Below are 23,073 nucleotides of genomic sequence, written 5' to 3'. Positions count from 1 at the left end.
AAATATTCATTATAACTAGAGAAAATACGTATCTAGTATACATTAGTGGTAACAACCTGTATCTCTTAACTAAATTATTTAGAATTCTAAATGCATTTAAAAAAACAGATGCCACATGAAAAAAGGCTGACATAATCTCATAATCAACGGAATAAACTCAAGTCCTGAATATGATCAACATGATTTAGAACAAGGGTAATGAACAACAATCACACATGACTCAAATTTTCGCATATTTTTGTTAACATTAAACATTAAACCAAACTAAGCAATTTCTGTGCTTGTTTAGAAATTCAGATATATAAATATTCATCGAAAATACTAAAATTCAGTGGCTAAACACTTGGCATGCCAAAAACTCATAAAATCATTAAACTCAGAATGGCTAATGTAGACCAAGAGTGGAAAATTGATAAGAATAAATAAATTCAGTGAAAAATAAATAAATTATTGAATGTAAAATGTGCCTTCACGAGATTTCTGGATTGAGAATGTAAATTTCCTCTCAAACGACATCGTTTAACTTCTTCTTCGCTCTTTGTGTTGCACACTTCAAGGGTACAATAACCGGTGAAGCATGCAGCTATAACCGGGTTTATTATAAAACCGGGTTCGTTTTGTATCGTATCACTCAAAAAGGTTATTCTCATATATATCTCGCTCATATGTGTGTGTATATATGCAAAATAACAACATATATAATAAATAATATATGTATTAAATTAAAATATTAAAATAAATAATTATTATTCAAATATTTTTCTTAAAAATGTTTAATAAACGCTTATATATTTTATATAATTTTAAGAACAGTATCTACATAAAGAAAAATATGTTTTGTATAATTAAGTTAAAATTGTATATTTTTTATATAATTTTTTGATAGTTTTTAACATTAAAAATACTTTTTAGATCAAATTCCTTATTATATCATTACCAGATAGCAAAATAAAATCCTTATCACATGTTTAAGGAGGTGTCTAAATGTAACATTAAATACCTTAGTTTTAGATAATATAAAAAAAAAAAATCAACAAAAATTCATAAATATAGGATATATCTTTTTTAAGATTTATTTTTTACATTTTTAAAGTTTAATATATGGAATTTTGAGTTTGTTTTTCAAATAATATGATTTCTTTATTTTTTTATGTAATGAATCATTATTTTCAAAAAAAAAATTAAATTTATATTAATATTTATTGCACGAAGCAAGGTATTTTGGTGTGATCGTGTCTCTAATAATTATAGAGATAGAAAATATTAGATAATTATTCAAAAAATAAATGAGCACATTTTTTTTAACATTTAAAAATATAATAGTCAATTAAAAAGTGAAGACTAAAAATTACTATATATCTTTATATTCCTTTTTAAGAAAAGATTTAAGAAGATAACTCTCTTTATAATTATTTTTTATTTTCATTTTTAGCCGGGTCATTAAACCGTTGATTTATTTTCTCACACGATTAATAATCTCCTCACACCCTTTTAATAACTATCTACTTCATTATTTCTTCTTTAATTTATTTTTATTTTTAAAAACTCCAACAAATTAATAATTCTCTCCCTCTCCCATTTTTTCATAACTACTCATTATTCACTTCATTATTTTTTATTTTTATATTTTAAAATAATTAAGAGACATAAAGTCTCTTCGAATGCAGGTTCTCCAAGAAGCGTTAAAAGAAGATATGAAAAAGAAATCAACCAAAGAATTAAAATAATAATGATATGTTAGCAACACTTGAATTGACTCACGACGACAATGACAAAAAAAATATCAAAAAGATATGCAGAAATAAAAATTAAAGAGTAAACATTCATTTTTTATTCCAGAATTTGTAAAGTATTATTATATGAAATTAAAAGAATTATAAAATTAGTCTTTAAAAATATGAATATAAATTTTAAAAAAATGAAGAATTAAAATAAAAATATTAATATATATTGAAAGACTAAAAAATAATAAATAATTAAATTTAAGAACTTATTTAATATTTTATTGGCTTAATTGCATTTTTTATCTCTCAAGTATTACAATTGTGCAATTTTGATCCCAAGATTTTAATTGGGTAATTTTAGTTCCTAAAGGATTGCAATTATGGGATTTTGTGTTAAGACAGACGAAGCAATTCCCCGCCCTCGGCCCCACCTCACAAATTTAAACCGCCCCTGCCCCCGCCCCCGATACCCGCCGGAGGTAAAATCTGGGTACTCATCCCTGTCCCCGGTGGGGTTCAGGTTTCCCCGCCTCGCCCCCACCCTTGCTCCTACCTTTTTTATTTCTTTTTTTAATTCTTTTTTCTTTAAATAAATATGAAAAAATTTAAAAAAATAAAAGAAAAATAAAATAATACAAATTTTTACATATAAATATTTTTAATTTTGGTTTATATATATAAATAATTTTTTAATTATATTATTAAGCAGGGCGGGGGCGGGGGTGGGTATTAACATTCTCGTCCTCGCCCCCGCCCCTGATTTTATCAATCGGGAAAAACCTGAACCCGAACCCGAACCCGAACCCGATAAACACAGTTTTCCCCGTCCAAATCGGGTGGGTTCGAGCGGGTACCCACAGGGGCGGGTTAGATTGCCATGCCTATGTAGTGTTTCAAAAGAACAAAAGTACAGGCAAAATGAAGAACAAACATATGCATCAGACCATATAAAACGCAATATAAAGACGCAGACGAAGGATAGTCAAAGAATAGAAGAAAGTCAACAACATATCAAGTGAAGGACAACACAAATTGATAAGCATTGAAAGTCTGACCATATACTAGTTGACCAGACAAAAGGAAAAGTCAATGCATTAATAACAAATGCTCAGACAAAGGTCAAGTCTTGAGCTACACATAGACTACCAGACATAGACGAAAGCTTTCATGCAATCACCTAAAGAATCAAGCTTCAAAGGAAAATTTGAATATCGTCCACACTCACAGGAGAATACACGAAGTCATCAAGATTGTGAGAAGAAAAGAAGAAAGGAGAAAGTCAAGCGCAGAAGTAAAAGCATGCATGTGTCAGAATAAGTACATCACTTTTTCAGACAAGGAAAAAATTCTATAGCTATGTGACCAGAAAATGACAAAAAGGTTCCTAGGTCTCTGCTAAACTTAGACACTACTACTACCAAGACAAAGAATACTTCACGCAAGGTCTATCACAGGAAGCAACATTTAATGTAAAGAATTTGAGTATTAAATGAGAAGATCAAACCAACTACAACTGCTTCAACGGACACTTGCAACAGGCAGATCTCACAAGACTATAAATAGATCACAACGTCGAACCTAAAAGAATGGCTGTCTTTGCTCGAAATGGTTCAAGCAAGAAGAAGCGTGATATCCAGCCCATGAAGTAACGAAATCAAAGATAGAGCTTGTAGAGTCAAATGTATCATAGGATATTCATCTCTGTAGACTAAAGGGTTCCAAACATGTATACTTTAGGAACAGAACCTTAGTGAGTGTACCAACATCTACATCCTCTCCATGAGAGTAAGCTAAACACTCATTAGTTGCAAAGACTAAGGCTAAATACCTTAGTGAGTGTAGAAACCTATGTATCCTCTCTATGAGAGTAACCCATACACTCAAACCAAACTTGCTTAGTCAACATTGTAAAGCCTGAAGAGGTTAGGAAAAGAATACTTGTAAAGCCTGGAGAGGCTTGTCAAAGAATACTCACTGAGAGTCAGAAGTGGTTGAGTAAAGAATACTAGCGTTGATGAGTGAAGTCAACGGGCCAGGAGTTGATCGAGAATACTCACTAAGAGCCAGAAGTGGCTGAGCAAAGAATACTACCACTGGTGAGTGAAGCTAGCGGGCCAAGAGTTGGTCGAGAATACTCACAAAGAGCTAGAAGTGGCTGAGCAAAGAATACTAGTGCTGGTGAGTGAAGCTAGTGGGCTAGAAGTTGGTCGAGAATACTCATTAAGAGCCAGAAGTGGCTGAGCAAAGAATACTAGCGTCTGTGAGTGAGGCGGACAAACCAGGAATGGTTGAGAACACTCGGGTAACCAGAAGTGGCTTAAGAATACTAGCGTCTGTGAGTGAAGCAGACGAGCCATAAGTGGTTGATAATACTTGGCACCAGGAGTGGTCATGATCTAGATGGTCTATAATATTCACTGCTAGCCTGAAGAGGCTGATTAAAGAATACTTGTACCTTATTGAACATCTAGTGAAACCCTTCAATTGAAGGAGACTGGACGTAGCTCAACTTGAGTGAACCAGTATAAGAACATTCTCTACGATTGAAATGATTTAGACGCATTTTATTTGGTTGATTTATCGAAAACTTCGTCCAATGCCTATCGTCTATTTAAACTATATTCAGACGAAATCACACTTGTCAAATTGATTATTCAAAAGAACGGTTTTCTTTTCAGAAATTTTTTTTTGAGAAGACGATGAAATTCCCTGACATAAAATGTTTTGTTAAACCTATCCTGGGTAGTTCATGTCCAGTATTCACCAACATCATTTTATAGGACGAAAGAAAGTCTTTTTGTGAAAAGTTTTAAAATACCTTTGTTCACACAAACACATATTCAACCCCCCTTCTATGTGTTTTTCTGCTAACTTCATTTTGGTCCTTCAATTTTTAATTGAACAATTTTAGTCCTTCAAATATTATAATTGTGCGATTTTAGTCTCTCATTAAAAATTTAATAATTTTAATATATATATATATATATAATGTTTTAAAATTATACACTTATTTATCTATTCAAGTTAATGTATATTATAATTTTTGTTAATGTATCAAATGATATATATTTATTATTACTAAATAAATAAAATTTATATATTATTATTTTTATAATATTACTGATAAATTAATATGAATAATATTATTAGTATATTTTAGATAAACTAATAATTTGATAAATATAACTTATTATATATTAATATACTTTAACAAAAATATAAGTATATTCATTAGAAATATACATATCTTATCTAATATATTTATATTTTTATAAAAATATATTAATATATACTAAGTTATATTTATCAAATTATTAACTTATCTATAAATATTCTAAAAATATTATTAATATTAATTTATCAGTAATATTAAAATATTAATAATATATAAATTTTATTTATTTAATAATAATAAATATATATCATTTGATACATTAACAAAAATTATAATATACATTAACTTAAATAAGTAAATAATTATATAATTTTAAAATATTATATATATATATTACAATTTTAAAATTATTAAATTTTTAATAAAAAGACTAAAATTGTACAATTATGATATTTGAAAGATTAAAATTTTTTAATTAAAAATTTATGGACTAAAATTGCTCAATTACAATCAATTAAAGATTAAAATTATTCAATTAAAATTTTAGAGACCAAAATTGTACAATTATAATATTTTAAAGATAAAAAACATAATTAAACCTATTTTATTTAAATAATAATGTGTAATGTACATGTATGTTCTAGAACCTAACCAAACTTGATCATTCTTAGTTGAAGAAAGAAGAAACAACGTGACTGTTCTTTCCTCACAACATAAACCCATTCAAGAAACAACGTTTGACATAACAAGGTAGGAGATGAGATGAGATGAGAGTGTCTCTTTTTGTTCAAAACTAATATGAATTTCATTTGTCACGGAATAATACATTTCTTGGGTTTTAATCAGCGTTTTTGCTTTCTCAGTCATTTGCATCCCTAATTCCTTGCTACTGTGTTTGTTTACTCTGTATGCTCTTTGGTTACGGTGTTGTTAATAGTGGCCACATTCGTTTACAAGTTTATAGAGTTCAAAAATAATGCTTGAGAATTACCTGAGGTAGGGGGAAAGAAAGAACTAGCACTAGGTCCCTTGATTGTGGTTAGATTAGGTATACGAAAGTGATTCATGAATACCTAGAGAAAGAAGAAAGAGTTGGAAAATAGAGAAGTGTAAGTGTTATATTATAGGTAATATGATGTAACAAAGAAACGGCAAATGAAGAGTGTTAATTAGATATATTACATGGTCTAAGAGACCAAGACCACCATGTTCTTGACTAATTTCCACAGAATACTTGAAAATCTCAGTTATATGACGCATGAGATATTGGTTAAGAGTTAAGACTATGGAACAGTGATCTGGGACCATGTAATAATTTCTTACTATTTACATGTGATCTGTGATCATTTATATAATAGCATCAGTGTCCAAAAAAGGCACTATCTCTGTGCTGAACTACTATTGCTTCATAAAATGGCAGTGACTTATGGAAGTTTATAGTATGGTGTTGAAATTACCTGGCTCTTTATGCTCAATACCATGCTACCTTTTGTCAGTTTAATTGTGTTGCATAGTTATATCGTGTTATGTGTGAAATCTTAATTCAAGATTAGTTTCTTTTATGTAGTTCTGTGCACTACAATATTGGGAAATATTCCAGCTAAAATGATATCTAGCTTATGGTTTTTATGTGGTGCAGGCATTGTGAAGTTTGAGGTGTTAGTTTTTTTCTACCAAAATGAATACCACCCAAGTTGCTACAATGAAGCCTATGATTTATGTTAAAAATGCACCTCAGTTGTGCCCCAGTTTTCATTTTAAACCATGTACATTACCAATGGGCTTCGACCCTCTCTCTGTGACATCCAAGAGCGGAAGAATTAAACCTTCATTTGTTTTGCAATGTGTGCCTATCCTTAAGTCCCGGCAGCCTCTACATGTTTGTTTAGCAGGTGGACGAGGAATGATGGACAATAACGAGGTTGCACATCTTTAATTGTTGCACTACTATAATATTTTGCTTTTATCAGACATTAGTTATGTTATAAGTGGTTAGATTCTCAGTGAGAAAATTTCTTGATGCTTCTTCTCGTAAGTTATTGGTTTGCTTTTTAGCCAAATTTGTGTCTTTCCCCCTTTTAGATGCATGTATTATTACCAATGAAAATAAGGTGGTCTTGGGCTTTTATCCCCTCCATCATGTTTAGTTTAAATTAGTTATTTTCACAAAATCCTTAAAAAAAATAAAAATAAAAAGAAGGCAGCCCAAATGCTATTTCTTAATGTGAAATAAAATAAAATAAAATTAGTATTAAATTCAAAATGAAGATAAAAACCACGCGAAGCACTGCCAAATTATACCTTTTATACGTCACTGTTATCTCCTGATTTTGAGGCTTGAAGCAGAATTTGACAATTTGTTGTTCAATCCCTTATATAAATTTTCAGCATTAGTAGAAACATTGGCCCTTCTAATATGTTTTTGTCCTTGTAAATAACTCAAAGGACAGCATGTATATTATTTGGGTATTGCTATTTTCAATTGTATATGATTAGAAAAGCAAATATCAGCATCGGGTAGAGAAGTGTATATCATTGGGTAAGTTTACTTTTTCCAAGGCTAATTTTTAATCAGATCCAAAACAGGCACCGATGGACTATAAGAACCCCTTTTTTTAAATAACTCCCAAGCATTCTTGGTATCATGAACTTTTGCAGAGCATGTTAAAGGGATGAAAGTAGAGGGATCAGAGTAGTTTAGCATTTTTTTATTTTAGTTCCATATGTTGGATTTGAATTGTTCTTCAATTATTAAGCACTAGTAATGTAATTAGGATTCCCAGAGGAAATATCTTGAGAAAGCTATGGAAAAACTTAAGGGACAGTCAATAGAGGATATATTACAACAACAACTGCAAAAGGGAGAAAATGGAGGCAAGCCTCCAAGAGGACGAGGTGGTGGTGGCAGTGGTGACAGTAGCAATATCCCTGGTGGATCAGAGGATGGAGGCTCTGATTGGATGCATGAAACTCTTCAAGTTGTTTTAGCAACAATTTCTTTTATATGTCTGGTGATTTCTCTCTCTCTCTCTTGTGATAAATGAATTGTGTATGCACAAGTGTTTCTCCATCCACTTACTCATTATTACTGAGATTTCTTTTTTGTGTGTGAAAAGGGAAGGAAAAGCTTGAGGTAGTGATGTTGTTAAGCTAACAATGGTAGTTAATTGTGTCTGTTTGTCTGTACTTAATGGAAGATGGACCATAAGTAAATTTCATTAGAATAAACAACTGGTACCAGGAACTATTCTCTGAAGTGCTTAAAATGTACGAGGTTGTTAAGCTTGAAATATACTCATGTATGAAAAACTCCTTATGATATTTTGTTTGCCTTAAGGGCTAACTCTTGTTGCATAAACTTTTCCAAAAATTCTTCTAGGAGATAAAAATATGAAGAAAAAATAAAATAACATTTTTCATATGCTAAAATTAATTTATGAATGAGTTAACTTGTAAAAGTTCTTTCTTATTAATTTTTATAAATCTTATTTTTATCTCATACATAAGTTAATTTTAATTTATGAGAAAAAATTATTTCGTTTTTCCCAATTTTCTTTTACTAAAAATGCTTCTGGAGACATTGACATGATTGTTTGATTAAAGAGGTTGATAGGATGTATGTGGCCATGTCTCATTTGATAACATCCTACATCTTTTCCAGTATATTCTTTTCATCAACGGCTTAGAACTTGCAAAGCTAGCTAGGGACTACATCAAGTTTCTGTCTGGTGGAAGACAGAGTGCTCGACTAAAGCAATTCACATACAATTGGAGACGATTTTACAAGATTATCACTGACAAGTTGTCAAGCATGGGATTGAGAAAGCCTTCACATGGATGTTCAAGCTTGATGTCTTCTGAGGTGTCCTCACTCCTTAAGCATTACATGAAATCAAATCCAGATGAATAAATTTTCTACATTTTGCATCCTTCATTCATATGAACTATGGTTTTCTTCTTTAGGATAAATAGAGCACATACAATGTCATTCTTTGGTTGCCGTATTATCACCATTTGAGAATTAGAATTTAAATTAATGAAAGTGTTGCAGTTTTGCTGAACAGATGAAAGTTTGGTTTTGTATAATTTTGGGAATATTGTTTTTTTGAGTCCAAATTTCTTTCGGTAAGTTTTTGAGTATATAGTGTAGAAGCCATTGTTTGATGTCATTTTTATTTGTGGTAATTATGCTTATTTTTTCTTGAAGACAGCGCTTATTGCCCCCAATCATTTCTTTTGTTTTTAGAAAATTGCAATAGCATTCCTTATTTTCTTCACTGTTGTTTGGCTTACCACTTATTGTTTTATAAATTACTTTAAAAGAAGAATATTGATGATTTTAGAATCACTTGCTTTAATTTTGTAAGTAACAAAATTAAAAAGAGTTGCCAAACTTGTGATATTTGTCTAACATTTTGCTTATCTTTTGTGCTAACTACATCATATATGACTGGTACCTTTCATCATTACCATTTTACCAAGTAAGATGCATTTGGACCTCATGTTCAGAAGCAGCAAATATGCAATTTCGGAATTTTAAGGCAATGTTTGTTGCACGAAAATGACATTTTTAAAGAAATGCTATATTATTTTAAATTATCAATCCATTATTCTCTAAGGAAATAAAAATGGAAAGACGGTTGATTTAATTACAGTCTAGAAATTGCTTTTCCTTTTCTTTTTTTGGAATTACAAAAATTGTCTTTCCTCTTAAGTAATTAAAAAGAATTTGTGATTTTTTGTATATACGATGACAAACAAGGGTTTGAATGTATTATTTCTCGTAAAATATTTGAATTTCTGAGTAGCATGCTTTTGCAAAAGGGTGAGGCTATTATGGACATTTTAGTATGTTAATTTAAATTCATTTTTAATCCTATCCTATTTTCTAAATTTATCATTATTATTTAACTTCTTCTAAATAAAAGTTAAAATTACTTAAGTCAACTTATTTTATGTCTTGTATAACATCAACATGGTGTACGATAATTAACAAATGACTATTTTTTTAGTGCTTTTTTTTTACAAGGGGATATAATTCATTTTTATAAAAATAAAATAGTACTTCTAATCATGATATTTTGTCCAAAGCAATGATTTGTTCTTAATAAAAAAAATATAAATGTCTAACCACTTGAACTAACAACTTTTAATCATGTAGTTTGATTCTTATGTTCGTGTATGATGTATATAGAAAAACACTATTGAAAAATGTCAACTTTTTAAAGAAATCTCTCTCTCTATATATATATATATTCTTTATATAAGGATGGATTCATTTATTCTAGAAGTAAGTTTACCTAAACTTATTTCGTTCGCTAGCTCATGTTCTACATCGAATTTTAACGATCCAACCGTTAAATTTAAAGTTCTTAATACATAGATCAAATCTATAAATTTTTAGAAATTTTAAAAATTATTTGATACTTCATTATTTCATTAATTCAAATTGACAGATAATCATAAAACTATTTTATACATTGATTTGAATTAATGAAATGAAGTATCAGATGGCTTTCAAATTTTCTAAAAATTTGCAAATTTGATTTATGCATTAAGAACTTTAAATTCAATGATTGGATCATTGAGATTTGATGTAGAACATGAGTTATTGAATGGAGTAAGTCTAGGTAGACTTACTCTTGGAGTAAACGGGTCCCTCCTATATATATATATATATATATATATATATATAGGAGGGTTATAATAATGTTGGTGTAACTTTTATTAAGTATTACACCGCTCAACAACTTTATATTAAATGTGAATTTTGTAAATTCAACCGTTAGATTGAAAGTTCTTTACTCTTAAATCATATATACAAAATTTCATATTAATCTAAGATGATTTGATACTTCATTCTTATAAAACAAAATTGACGTAATATATTCATTTCAAAATATACTAAAATATGAACATGTTGATTACTTTCAAGTTGTTTAATTTTAACAAAATTTGATATAAACATATAAAGTGACACTACAAAAAAAAGTCAATTTAGCCATCGAAATTAGCGACCGATTTTTTTCCGTCGCTAATAGCGACTTAATTAGCGACCGAATCTGATTTGGTTGCAAATTTTATTTAGCGACCGAATTTTTAGAGGCAAATAATCGGTCACTAAATCGGTCGCTAAAATAATAATTGTTGATTAAAATAGCGACGGAACGACTTCGGTCGCTAAAAAATAAAAAAAATAATATTTTTAATAATTTTAGCGACCAAAGTAAAATCGGTCGCTAAAAAAATAAAAAATTAATATTTTTAATAGTTTTAGCGACCGAATTAAAATCGGTCGCTAAAAAAATAAAAAAAATAAGATTTTTAATAATTGTAGCGACCGAATTAAAATCGGTCGCTAAAAAAAATAAAAAAATTAATTTGTTTAATAATTGTAGCGACCGAATTAAAATCGGTCGTTAAAAAATAAAAAAAATAATTTTTTTTAATAAAATTAGCGACCGAATTAAAATCGGTCGCTAAAAAAATAAAAAAATTAACTTTTTAAATAAATTTAGCGACCGAATTAAAATCGGTCGCTAAAAAAATAAAAAAAATTTAATTTTTTTAACAATTTTAGCGACCGAATAAAAATCGGTCGCTAAAAAAATAAAAAAAGCTAAGAAAATAAAAAAATATTAATATTTATAATAATTTTAGCGACCAAATTAAAATCGGTCGCTAAATGTAAATTTTCTAAAAAATTTAGAATATATTTTTTTAAATGAAAGAAAATATAAAAATATATAATATTATTTTTATAATGATAAAAATATTAATGATAAGAAATAAAATATTAATGATAAGAAATAAAAATCAAAATTAAATAATAATCTTTTTAATTGAATCTTTTTAAAAAAATAGACTAATTTAAATAATAATTTATCTAGAAAATTTATTTATTTTTCTCTTGAGAAATTTATTTCTCTTTTATCATGCTTAATATTTTATTACATTATTAGATAATATGAAAATACATAATTTATTGTGTTTTCCAATTTTGTTAAAATAAATAAAATTCTTTTCATAAATCTTATTTTATTTTCATTAATATTTTCAAAATTAACTTAAACATCTAGTTCAACTGATATAAACACGTTAGTTCCATTAAATTAAAAATAATTGGCTTATATAAGGATTAATAAAAATTTATCAAACAAATCTAAAATTGATAAAATATAATTAATATTCCATTAGTTTAATAAATAAAAATTATAAAATAAATTATATATATAAATATATACTCCAATAACACATGAGATCAAATACTTAAAATACGTTATACCATCTATCTTTGATTATGCTCGTACTACTTTGGGTAGATATCACTTCATTGAGGAAACATGATTTTATTATTATATATGAATATGATCCTACCATGGGAAACTAATTCAACAACAACGCTATTTTGAAATATTTTTATTTTGTTTAATGTTAAAATTAATTTTTAATATAAAAATATTTATTTAAAATATACCTAATTATACATATATATTTTAAAATTATATTAATTAAATATGTATATAATAGTTTATCTTAAAAATCAATTCATTTAGATATTATAAAATATTTTATTTTAAACATCAATTAAATAATACCTTGCTACTTATAATTTATTTAAATATTTATAAATGAATATTACATTAACTCCATTGATTATTTTAATCCTTGTCTTTAATTTTATTATATATAAAAATTATTTACCTAATATATTTTGAAATTATTTTCATGAATCTTATTTTATTTCAATTGTTATTTTAAAAGTTAGGCTTAATTATTCAATTCAATTGATATAATCGTGCTAGTTTCATTGTTTAAAAGCAATTGACTTATACAAAAATTAGTAAGAATTTATGAAACAATTATAAAATGAAATATTTTTTAGTAATTTAAAAAAATTATTATTCTTTGATTTTAATTTACTCATACATGTTCATAGTATTTAACTTATGATATATACACCTCCTTTTTGTTACAATTACACCTGCTTTGTATAAAAAGGCTAAAATTGCTGACAATAGAGCTCGAATCCACACACATACTTACGTGGATAAAATCTTAAGTCTTTCCCCTTAACTAATTGGGCAAACCACCCGCTCGTTCTTTTTGATTAGTTTTTAATATATCACGTGTTTCCTTGTTTTTTTCTCTATCAAATAGAACACGTGACTGTTTTAACGGAGTTTTTTTTTTATGAATTCAAGATGATTTGATACTTCATTCTTGTAAAATAAAATTGACGTAACATATACATTTCAAAATATATTAAAATATGAGCACTTTGATTACCTTCAAGTTGTTGTTCAATTTTAACAAAATATATATCATGATGTATTAAAAAATGAGAAACATAATGCTATAAATCAAAATTAAATAATAATCTTTTTAATTGAATCTTTTAAAAAAAAAAAGACTAATTTAAATAATAGTTTATCTAGAAAATTTATTTATTTTTCTCTTGAGAAATTTATTTCTCTTTTATCATGCTTAATGTTTTATTATATTATTAGATAATATAAAAATACATAATTTATTGTTCTTTCCAATTTTGTTAAGGTAAATAAACTTCTTTTCATAAATTTTATTTTATTTTAATTATTATTTTTAAAATTGACTTAAACATCTAGTTCAATTAATATAAACATGCTAGTTTGATCAAATTAAAAATAATTGGCTTATATAAGGATTAATAAAAATTTATCAAACAAATCTAAAATTGATAAAATATAATTAATGTTCCATTAGTTTAATAAATAAAAATTATAAAATAAAAAATGTATATATAAATATATACACTAATAACACATGAGATCATTTATTTAGAATACGTTATACCATCTATTTTCAATTATGCTCGTACTACTTTGAGGTAGATATTACTTCTTTAAGGAGACATGATTCTATTATTATATATAAATATGATCCCACCATGAGAAACTGATTCAACAACAGCCATATTTTGAAATATTTTTATTTTATTTAATGATAAAATAATTTTTAATATAAAAATATATATTTAAAATATATCTAATATACATATATATATATATTAAAATTATATTAATTAAATATGTATATAATAGTTTATCTTAAAAATCAATTCATTCAGATATTATAAAATATTTTATTTTAAACATCAATTAAATAATACCTTGCTACTTATAATTTATTTAAATATTTATAAATGAACATTACATTAATTCCATTGATTATTTTAATCCTTGTATTTATTATCTTTTGATTTTAATTTACTCGAAGATGTTCATAGTATTTAATATTTTGTTATTTATTACAGTATGTGCATTAATTTAAAACATTTTAATGTATTAAATACTTATACTTTTTTATTTTATATAAGGAAACATTTTGACTTTTACTATTTATTTTTCTTTCAAATATTAAAAATATTATTTATGCCAATAATATAATAGACTTAAAAATATTTTTAGTCCTTGTAGAATTAGCTGATTTTGATATCAGTATTTGTAAAAAAATTCTTCATTTTTCGTCTCTCTAAAATTCAAATTATTGTTTTTAGTTTTTAATTTTTGTGTGATCATTTATAATTATTTTTGTTATTAAAATTAAGGGAAAATCTTAAGTGTTACATATAGTTGTTAGTAATATTATACTCGTGTTTAAGATTCGTAAAATTTCGTATAGATCATAAAAATAATTGTTATTCATTTATCTTAAAATAATTTTTACATATCGAAAATAGTGAGTTTAAATTTTAAAGAGATGAAAGTTAATTTTTTTTTTTTATAAAGATCAATCCAAAATTTATTTATTTTATTAGGATGAAAAATAGTGTTTACAAAATCTAGAAAGATGAAAAATAAAGAAAGAAATTCATAAAATCAAAATCAAGACTTCTTAATTTTATAGGAACTAAAAATATATATTAAAATATAATATCATTTATATTTTTTTATTAGTAATAAATAAATTTATGTACAATTTTAGTCTCAAACTATATATTTAATAACTTTCATTCATATTTATGACACTAAAAGTCATAATGGATTAAAATAATATTTTTAAAAAATACAAGTAGGATGAAAATAAGTTAGATCATGCCAAACTTTATATAAATTATATTTATTTTATAAAATTAAAGTCTAAACCTGAATTATTATTTATTATATAGTATTCTACATAGTTTTGACTTAACTTTTTTAAATTTTGTCTTCTTAATTTGTTAAAGAATTTATTTCATATTAAGAACGTCAAATACACAAAAAAAAATCAATAAATAAAAAAATACATTTTTAAATACCATGTAAAATGTATAACCTATTTTCATAATTACAAAGACTAAAAAAAAATTCAGTTATAAATTTAAGAGATAAAAGACAAATTTTAATTAATTAATGAATGATTTTAATATAAATAGTTGTGAAATGGGCGGGGTAGGGAAATAAGGAGGAGTTGGGAATACACAGCAACAACACGAAGTACAGTAACAGTTTTGGTGATAGGGTTTGAGTGCGCGATTGTGTCACTTTCGTCAAAATAAATTTTGGTGCCAAAACTCTCCGCACACTAAAAATCCATTTTAGTTTTTTCCCTCTCATTTCAAACCCTTTCTCTCTCTCTCTCTTTAACCGCTTTTCACCTTCCCTCCTCTTCTTCCTTCTTTCAAAACCCTAACTCCCACACCAATTTTTTTTCCCTAATTTAAAACCCCAACGCTTTCTCATTCTCCCAATTCAACGCGCTTTCCTCACCGAAATCGTGCCTAATCGTTGTGTTCCGAGCGAGAGGGAGAGGGAGCCATGAGAGGCCTTGTGTGGAGCACGAAAGGGTTTGCTCGGAAGTTGCTGTTCCATGGAATTGGAAGGAAGGCTCGTTCATACAGTATCGTCCCAATGGTGATCGAACACTCTTCCCGAGGAGAGAGGGCTTACGACATCTTCTCGCGCCTTCTGAAGGAGCGCATTATCTGCATCAACGGACCCATCTCCGACGACACCGCTCATGTCGTCGTTGCGCAGCTCCTCTTCCTCGAATCCGAAAACCCTTCCAAACCCATCCACATGTACCTCAACTCCCCCGGTGGCGCCGTCACCGCAGGTACCCCATTGCACACCCTTCTTCAAAATTCCATTTTTAGGGGATCCCATTTTGCAAAACCCTAATTGTCTAAAAAAATGAGAAGGGACACTTCTGTGATGTGTAAAAACTGTGCCTTTTCTTTTTCTAATATGTAATTGATGTTAATTGTTCAATGGGTAAAAGCTACATTTTTCTAATATATAATTGTTTTAAATTAATTGCTCACATTCTCTTTATTTTATAAAACAATAAAAAATGCAGACACTCAGGTAAATTGGTCTCTGATTCTGTCTATTTGCTAGTATGAACATGTTTGGGTGAAAGAATCATTTATAGCGTGAAAAACAAGAGAGAAAAAAATGAAATAAGTTAGTCCATAAATTAAGCTTTTTGTGTTAACTTATCTAAAATGTTATTTTTAACTTGTGAATAAGTTAATTTTTAGTTTATGGAGAAACTTATTTTGATTTTCTTTTCTATATATATTTGATTGTTAATTTGTGTGTGAAAAGTAAAATCTTGATATCATTTGAGTATCAATGTATGAGAAAAATTTATATATTTTTGTCATGTCAGTATGTCACCATTTCTTTATATGAAAAATTGGCATAGTGATTAATCCTATGATCGAGAATCATTGTAGGAGATTGATGGGGAAGGTTTTCCAATCAAATATGTTCAACCTTAATTGCCATGCTCTTAAATGGATTCTGGTTTTGTGTTTCTTGCATATATTTTGGATGGAAAATTGTGAACTATTGAGATAAAGCTTAAAAACTTAACAAGCTTAACAAATGTAACAAATATTGGTATAATTTCAAATCAAACAACGCTTAAATGCAATTACTCTTTTTAATTAATATTTATGCATTGTAATTGGGTATTTTTTTCATATAAAACTTGATATATTTATATTCCATGGTAAATAAATTTGCCTAAGTCAGGGAAAATTATTACAATGAACAAAAATATTTTATGTAAAAAGTAAAGTTAAAATTAGTAATGAAAGTGTAATATTGTTGTGGACATTAACCCGCACGTTGCAGGGTGAGAAAATAGGAAGTTAGTTAAATAGCTTAATCGGCCTAAACGAAGTGGACCCAGGCGTTTAACTATAGCAAGATAGTGGTTGACTGGTTGTTGTGTTTCTTTGGCTATGTTCTTAATTTTTTTTCTTTCTCTAAATGTTTGTGTTTGTTTGACAGGGAGCTGGGCTTTCAAATCTTGGCAACACGTGCTTTCTTAATTCTATCCTGCAATGTTTTACGCACACGGTGCCTCTAGTGCAGGGTCTTCGTTCCTGCATTCATTCTTCTCCTTGTGATGGTGAGTTACTTTGTTTGAATTTATCTTTGATGCTTTTTGCGTGTTTAGTTTTGGTTTATTGAGTGATATATTGTGGTAAGGTGTAACACTTATTAAGTTTATAGCAATGCTTTGCTTTGTTTGCTTATCTTAATTCTAAGTGGCCATGCTGATATTTTCCTCGTTTGATTGTGTTTTCTATGCTGACTTACTAACATTCTTTTTTATTTCTATCCTATTTTGCTGATCCATTACCGTTTTTCAATAATTATATATTTGCTTCCATTTAGGCATTTAGGCCTATGCAGCTCGCCTTGTACGTGCCTTGTCTCTTTTGTCTTGTCTTTTTTATTTTTTTTTTTAAGTTTTTGCTGTTATTTAATAACCTTTTTATTTTAGTTTCTGACTTGTAATTTATTTTATTTTTGATCTTGTGAAGGTGAGATTTATCAATTTTGAAAGAACGAAACTTCCTGAATAGTCGTTGTCTTATTGGGAAGAGCTAATTTAGGAAGTTGTTTGCTTGGATTGAACAAGATAAATATAAATTTCAACATGTCTGGTAAATCCCTAACAAGAAGAATAAATTATAAATGTACAATTTATTCATTTTCCTTTCTGTACTTTGCTGGCTTCTGAGGCTCGATAAGTCACTTGTCATCACTTTGTTTATTTTTTTTTTGTACATTTTAAAATAGCTATAAATAATCAAATTTCCTGCTCAAGAGCACAGAGATTGATCAAGCTCAAGTCTTTTTTGGGATTTGAGTGGAGGGTAAGTGTTTAAATTCGTTTCATTTTACTTATAGACTCATTTTTATTGCATGTAATTTAGTCAAAACTTCATTACCCTTTTCCAGCTTTGTAATGGAGTTAACAAATTGAGATTCATTTGATCCTGAGTATCGTTTCTTTTTTGTTTCAAATAAATTTTGGAATTTGATCATGCTCTTGTGAATTTGTGATTTTGAATTTTGTTGTATCTTTGCGTTGTTCCAGGAAAAAGTGTTGTTAAAATGCCTGAAAAACCTGACACTGATGATTGGCGCGTAGAGCGTGGCGTAAGTTTCAGGGATCCGTAAGAAGAGGAATTTGTTTATACGGGTTGAACTCAGGGAGGATGATGATGATATTCGTAGGCAGCCATTGGAGGATGATGGTGATATTCATGGCCCAAGCTATACTTCCTTCTTATTTGTCTTGGGTGACTCAATCTTAATTTGATAATTTTCCCTTTGGTTATATTTAAATATTTATTTTATTATTTAATGATAGCTCTTGGTTTATCGCTTTGCATAGTGAAACCAAAATGTATTGATTGCCATAGAAATCTTAATTACAATTTTAATGACCATGGTATTGATGCAAGCTGGGATCTAAAATTTTACATCTGATGAAAATATTTACTTCTTTTTGTACTTGTATGGCATGCTGATTTTAATGACCATGCTAATTTTTGTACTAGCTATTCGTTTTGGATTCATTTGGTTCTATGTTTAATTACTCATTTTGTTACCAAGTTGTTTAAAGCGTTGAGTGCTCATGTAACGCTTAAGGTCATATATGTCCATGTATTTGTATATGGTTGGTGGCAGTTATCCTTTATATTGAAATAAATCTGGATGAATGTGTTGGGTTTTGACTTGCATTTTAGAATTAGTTATTGTTAAATTGATTATGTTTCATGCTTTGCTTTCATATGAAGCTATATTTGAAATCTGATATTCAATCATGCTGGAGATGAAAATTAAGGCTATTAATTTAGTCATCTATGAGAGGATATATATAGAAGAGTAGGTTTCCCATTAAAATTGGAAGAATCTGTAACTTGAAAAATCAAGACTTATAAATATTGTTTTCGATGCAGTAAAGCACCATCTTTTTATATGTTAAAATATTGTGGTTTGTATACTTGTCCTTTTTATTTTTCTTTTAAATTCAAGAGTGCATCTTGCATACTAGATGATTATTTCTTTTAATGGTTTGCAATTTAGTTTACGTTTATCTTTGTTTGGAGTAAAATATGGATCAATTTTTTTTGTAGCAAAGGAACTTGTTTTATTTTTTATTTTGGTATGAGTGTTATTGTTTCATTGTTAAACAGGTTCAAAATGAAAATGAAAATAAAATATATAGTGTTTAAGGTATAAAATTAGCGATCATGTATAAAAATAAAGTAAGCCTAGCGACAAAAAAAAATCAATTTTTTTTTTATTTTTTTAAAAAATAAAATTATGTTTAGCGACCGATTTAGCGACTGAAAAAAAAATTAATTTTTTATTATAATAAAATTTAGCGACCGATTTAGCGACCGAATTGAAAATTATTTTTAAAAATAATAAAATCTAATGACCGATTTAGCGACCGAATCAGAAATTATTTTTTTTAAAAAAAAATACACTTAGTGATCGATTTAGCGATTGAAATAAAAATTATTTTTTTAAAATAATAAAATTTAGCGACCAAAATTAAAAATAATTTTTTATTTTAAAAATTGTTAGCGACCGACTTAGCGACGGAAAGGAAAATCATTATTTAAAAATAAATAACACATTTAGCGACCGATTTAGCGACTTTTTTTTCGGTCGCTAATTTGGTCCCCATATATTATGGCGACCATAATCGTAGTGACCAATTAGCGACCGAAATTTTCGGTCGCTAATTAGCGACCACCAGTATTTCGGTCGCTAAATAACTTTGCGACCAGGGTTTTTGCAACTACTTCAAATCGGTCGTTAAAGTAAATAGCGACCGATTTAAGTAATTTAGCGACCGATTTTTGTGGTCGCTAAAATCCTTTTTTTTTGTAGTGTGATATGATCTTTTAATCTAACGGTTGAATTTACAAAATTTACATTTAATATAAAGTTATTGAGCAGTGTAATACTTAGTAAAAGTTATACCGGTATTATTATAATCGGTGTTAGTAAATGAATATATATGTATGTATGTATGTTTAATGAGATATTCATTTACTATTTACTTTGTTCAATAACTCATGTTATACATCAAATTTCAATGATTCAATCATTGAATTTAAAATTTTTACTGTATATATTAGACTTTTTTATTTACTTAAATATACCGAGGCTCAGATTATTTACGTGAATAACCCACTTTCCTAGCCCAGTAGAAAAATTAGTTATCCAGTAATCGATTTCTCAACAGGCCTTTTTTTTGTTTTTTTTGTTTTTAATTAAAAAAATTATTTTAATTTATTTTAATTTTTAGAAATTGAAAATTATTTTTAATATTTAAATTATATATTATTTATTTTTATATATTTAATATTATAATTATATATAAAATTTTAAAATTATGTATAATATTCAAAATTTATGTTAAAAATAAAGATAATGTTAAAAGTTATTTATTTTATAAAAATAGAAATTTATTTAAAAAAAATAGAGATAATTTAATTTAAAATTCACAAATAAAGTATATAGAATAATATATTTTTTAATAATGAAACTAAATTTTAAAAGTATAGATAATTTAATATTTTAATTTAGTAAATCATTTCTTAAAATTTTGAATATGTAAAACAATTTTTTTTTGTTTTCCTTTAGTTTGAGACATAGAATAGTTGATAATACTTTTATTGAGATGAACAATTTTGAAATATTTATGCCAACAAAATTGGAGATCAAATAAATAAGAATAACAACACAATTTTTTGTGTACTGAAGTGGATGCACCAGATGAAAAATATTGGCTACAAAGAAATAATTTTGAATTTGTATAAAACCATTACAAATATTCAGTAGTGTGTTCGAGAGACTCTTGAAGTGGTTGGCCAACAACAATATATTTGCATCTGTCTTTTTAAATGGAAATCTAATCTACATGTTGTTCAGCCTAGTTGGTATTGCTATGTTATCTCATGTCTATTTTGTGCATTTTATCAAGATTATGGGCTTCATTGGTAATTGGTTGTCACAAACCAAATTACAATTAGACTCTGTCACTTTGATGTTAGACTACAACTGCAAATAAAGTTAAAACAATGCAAGAAGTCCATATTCTAGAATCCTTGTAAGCACGTGTTGGTAGACAGGACTCAAATCCCCTATATGGCATCTACTGAAACTGAAAAAAGAAAAAGGTTTAGGCTATAAAATTGAATAAAAGATATAATGACTTTGAGAGAAGTTGGCATTGTATTACCTCATTTTGATCCATGTTGTCATATCTTAATCTATAGCCAAGTAAATCTCTATGGAGCGTGTTTGTAAATCTTAGTCCTCTTCCTATTCATCTAAAAAATTTGTACATTGATTAAAATTTAGCTGGAATGTAGTTGTTTGATGTATTAAAGTAGTATATAAGTTAATTCACACCTCAATGCAAGCAGATATGTAACATCTCGTTCGACTCTTGGTTGGATGAAAGGCATGTGATACCAAGCCCGAGATGGTAGTAGCAAAGAACATCCACCCATTTTCTTTGATGATGGATAAATTTCCCTACATATTATGTGCCAAACAAGCAGAACCTCAACTATATCGTCTTGCACGTTCCAAATCAACCAACAGTGATAAATACATTAAGTGAAGTATGTTACCTGACTTGCCTAACATCTCATAACACAATTCTTCCCAGTCAAAGAAAGTAGGTTCAGTGACTACTTTGCTGTCAATCTTCAAACCTAGTTGTAGTGTCACCTCTTCCAAAGTGATCGTGCATTCACCAACTAGGAGGTGGAAAGTATGTATCTCAAGTCTCCTCTCCACCAAAGATGTATCAGACAATCATCGATTTTAAAATGTCTAATTTTTGCAACATCACCAAAGCTAGCAACCTCCAACAAATGTTCAATTCTTGGGTCAAGTGCATGCGTGGAATAATAGTAAGATTGAATTATTGGACCACTGTTGTTTGTGAATATGGTAGAATTGAAATGTTATTAATGAATAAAATGACTTGCAAAGATTATGAATTATATATTAACTTACCATAAGATGAGTTTCATTTGACCTATGGAGGTGTTGTTTCCACAACATAGTTGAAGATAAAACAGACATTATTGAAGAACAAGAGCAATGATATTGAAGAATGCAATGCTATAGCTGAAGATAAATGATCTTTTGTTGTGTGTTCAAGCAATGAATGTATGTAGTCTATATAAAGTGTAAAAAAGTGAGACAAATAATATTATTGTAATAAATTGCTTTGTCTCATTGCATTAGGAATCAAATGTTTTATGTAGGATGTCGTTGTCTTTGTTCTAAAGCGTCACGAATCCAATGACTTTACACAGGGTGTCATTGTCTTTGTGCTAGAGCATCAAGAATTCAATGAATTTATGCAAGGTGTCATTGTCTTTGTGCCAGAGCATCAATAATACAATGACTTTACACAGGGTGTCATTGAATTTATGCAAGAGTGTCAAGAATCAAATGCTTTACGTAGGGAGTCATTTTCTTTGTACCAGAGCATTAGGAATCAAATGCTTTACGCAAGGTGTCATTGTCTTTGTGTCAGAGGGCCAAGAATCCAATGACCTTACGCGAGGTGTCATTGACTTTGTGTTAGAGCATCAGAAATAAAATGCTTTACACAGGGTGTTATTGTCTTTGTGCCAAAGCATCAAGAATCCAATGACTTTACGTAGGGTGTCATTGTCTTACTAGTAAGCAACACGATGACTTATCAGCAACTTAAGGAGGCTATTAATAATAACCTTAATCTTCCCCTTGGCAAAGTGGTCACAAACATCCACTACCAATATCCAATTTCATGTATTAGTGGTATATATCACTATAGAGCGTGTCGTTTTAGGGATGAAGAAGATGTGCAGGGTATGTTTTCATTGTTCATAGAACTACACGATTTAACAAGTTTTGAATTGTATGTTACGACGACATATGT

The 23,073-nt window shown here is 28.0% G+C and overlaps 2 protein-coding genes across 8 annotated transcripts; both read left to right on the top strand.

The window, feature by feature from the left end:
- Positions 1–5,472: 5,472 nt before the first annotated feature.
- LOC109809830 (uncharacterized) lies at positions 5,473–9,045 on the top strand. Of its 4 annotated transcripts, none has more exons than XM_020373231.3 (4): positions 5,473–5,589; positions 6,479–6,760; positions 7,614–7,850; positions 8,501–9,045. In XM_020373231.3, exons 2-4 carry the CDS (start codon positions 6,518–6,520, stop codon positions 8,747–8,749), a joined length of 729 nt encoding a protein of 242 aa, XP_020228820.2. In that variant the 5' UTR covers positions 5,473–5,589; positions 6,479–6,517; the 3' UTR covers positions 8,750–9,045. The 4 variants fall into 4 exon arrangements, with proteins under 4 accessions (XP_020228820.2, XP_082924090.1, XP_082924089.1 ...); XM_083067964.1 differs by lacking the exon at positions 5,473–5,589 and adding an exon at positions 5,601–5,835; XM_083067963.1 differs by lacking the exon at positions 5,473–5,589 and having other exon boundaries at positions 5,601–6,760.
- A 6,408-nt stretch (positions 9,046–15,453) lies between these two features.
- Positions 15,454–18,614, top strand: LOC145954181 (ATP-dependent Clp protease proteolytic subunit 2, mitochondrial-like). Of its 4 annotated transcripts, none has more exons than XR_014431335.1 (4): positions 15,454–15,915; positions 17,103–17,223; positions 17,642–17,764; positions 18,202–18,614. XR_014431335.1 is itself a non-coding variant. In XM_083067962.1 (2 exons), the coding sequence occupies exons 1-2, from the start codon at positions 15,618–15,620 to the stop codon at positions 17,141–17,143; spliced, it is 339 nt and encodes a 112-aa protein (XP_082924088.1). In that variant the 5' UTR covers positions 15,454–15,617; the 3' UTR covers positions 17,144–17,224. The 4 variants fall into 4 exon arrangements, 1 of the variants encoding a protein (XP_082924088.1); XR_014431336.1 differs by lacking the exon at positions 18,202–18,614 and adding an exon at positions 17,901–18,123; XR_014431334.1 differs by lacking the exon at positions 17,642–17,764.
- Positions 18,615–23,073: the final 4,459 nt, after the last annotated feature.

This window comes from Cajanus cajan, chromosome 2, assembly GCF_000230855.2.
Source record: "Cajanus cajan strain Asha chromosome 2, NIPB_CcT2T_4, whole genome shotgun sequence".
In the NCBI taxonomy this organism is placed as follows: Eukaryota; Viridiplantae; Streptophyta; class Magnoliopsida; order Fabales; family Fabaceae; genus Cajanus; species Cajanus cajan.
Note: the sequence above shows the minus strand (reverse complement) of the source record. Positions and strands in the feature narration are given on the sequence as shown.

What these genes read in the sequence shown, in the direction of transcription:
- LOC109809830 (XM_020373231.3), top strand. Translation starts at nt 6,518, where the DNA reads ATGAATACCACCCAAGTTGCTACAATGAAGCCTATGATTTATGTTAAA. An exon ending in GAATGATGGACAATAACGAG is followed by an intron (nt 6,761 to 7,613) that starts GTTGCACATCTT and finishes TAATGTAATTAG; the next exon opens with GATTCCCAGAGGAAATATCT. An exon ending in CAATTTCTTTTATATGTCTG is followed by an intron (nt 7,851 to 8,500) that starts GTGATTTCTCTC and finishes CATCTTTTCCAG; the next exon opens with TATATTCTTTTCATCAACGG.
- LOC145954181 (XM_083067962.1), top strand. Translation starts at nt 15,618, where the DNA reads ATGAGAGGCCTTGTGTGGAGCACGAAAGGGTTTGCTCGGAAGTTGCTG. An exon ending in CGGTGGCGCCGTCACCGCAG is followed by an intron (nt 15,916 to 17,102) that starts GTACCCCATTGC and finishes TTTGTTTGACAG; the next exon opens with GGAGCTGGGCTTTCAAATCT.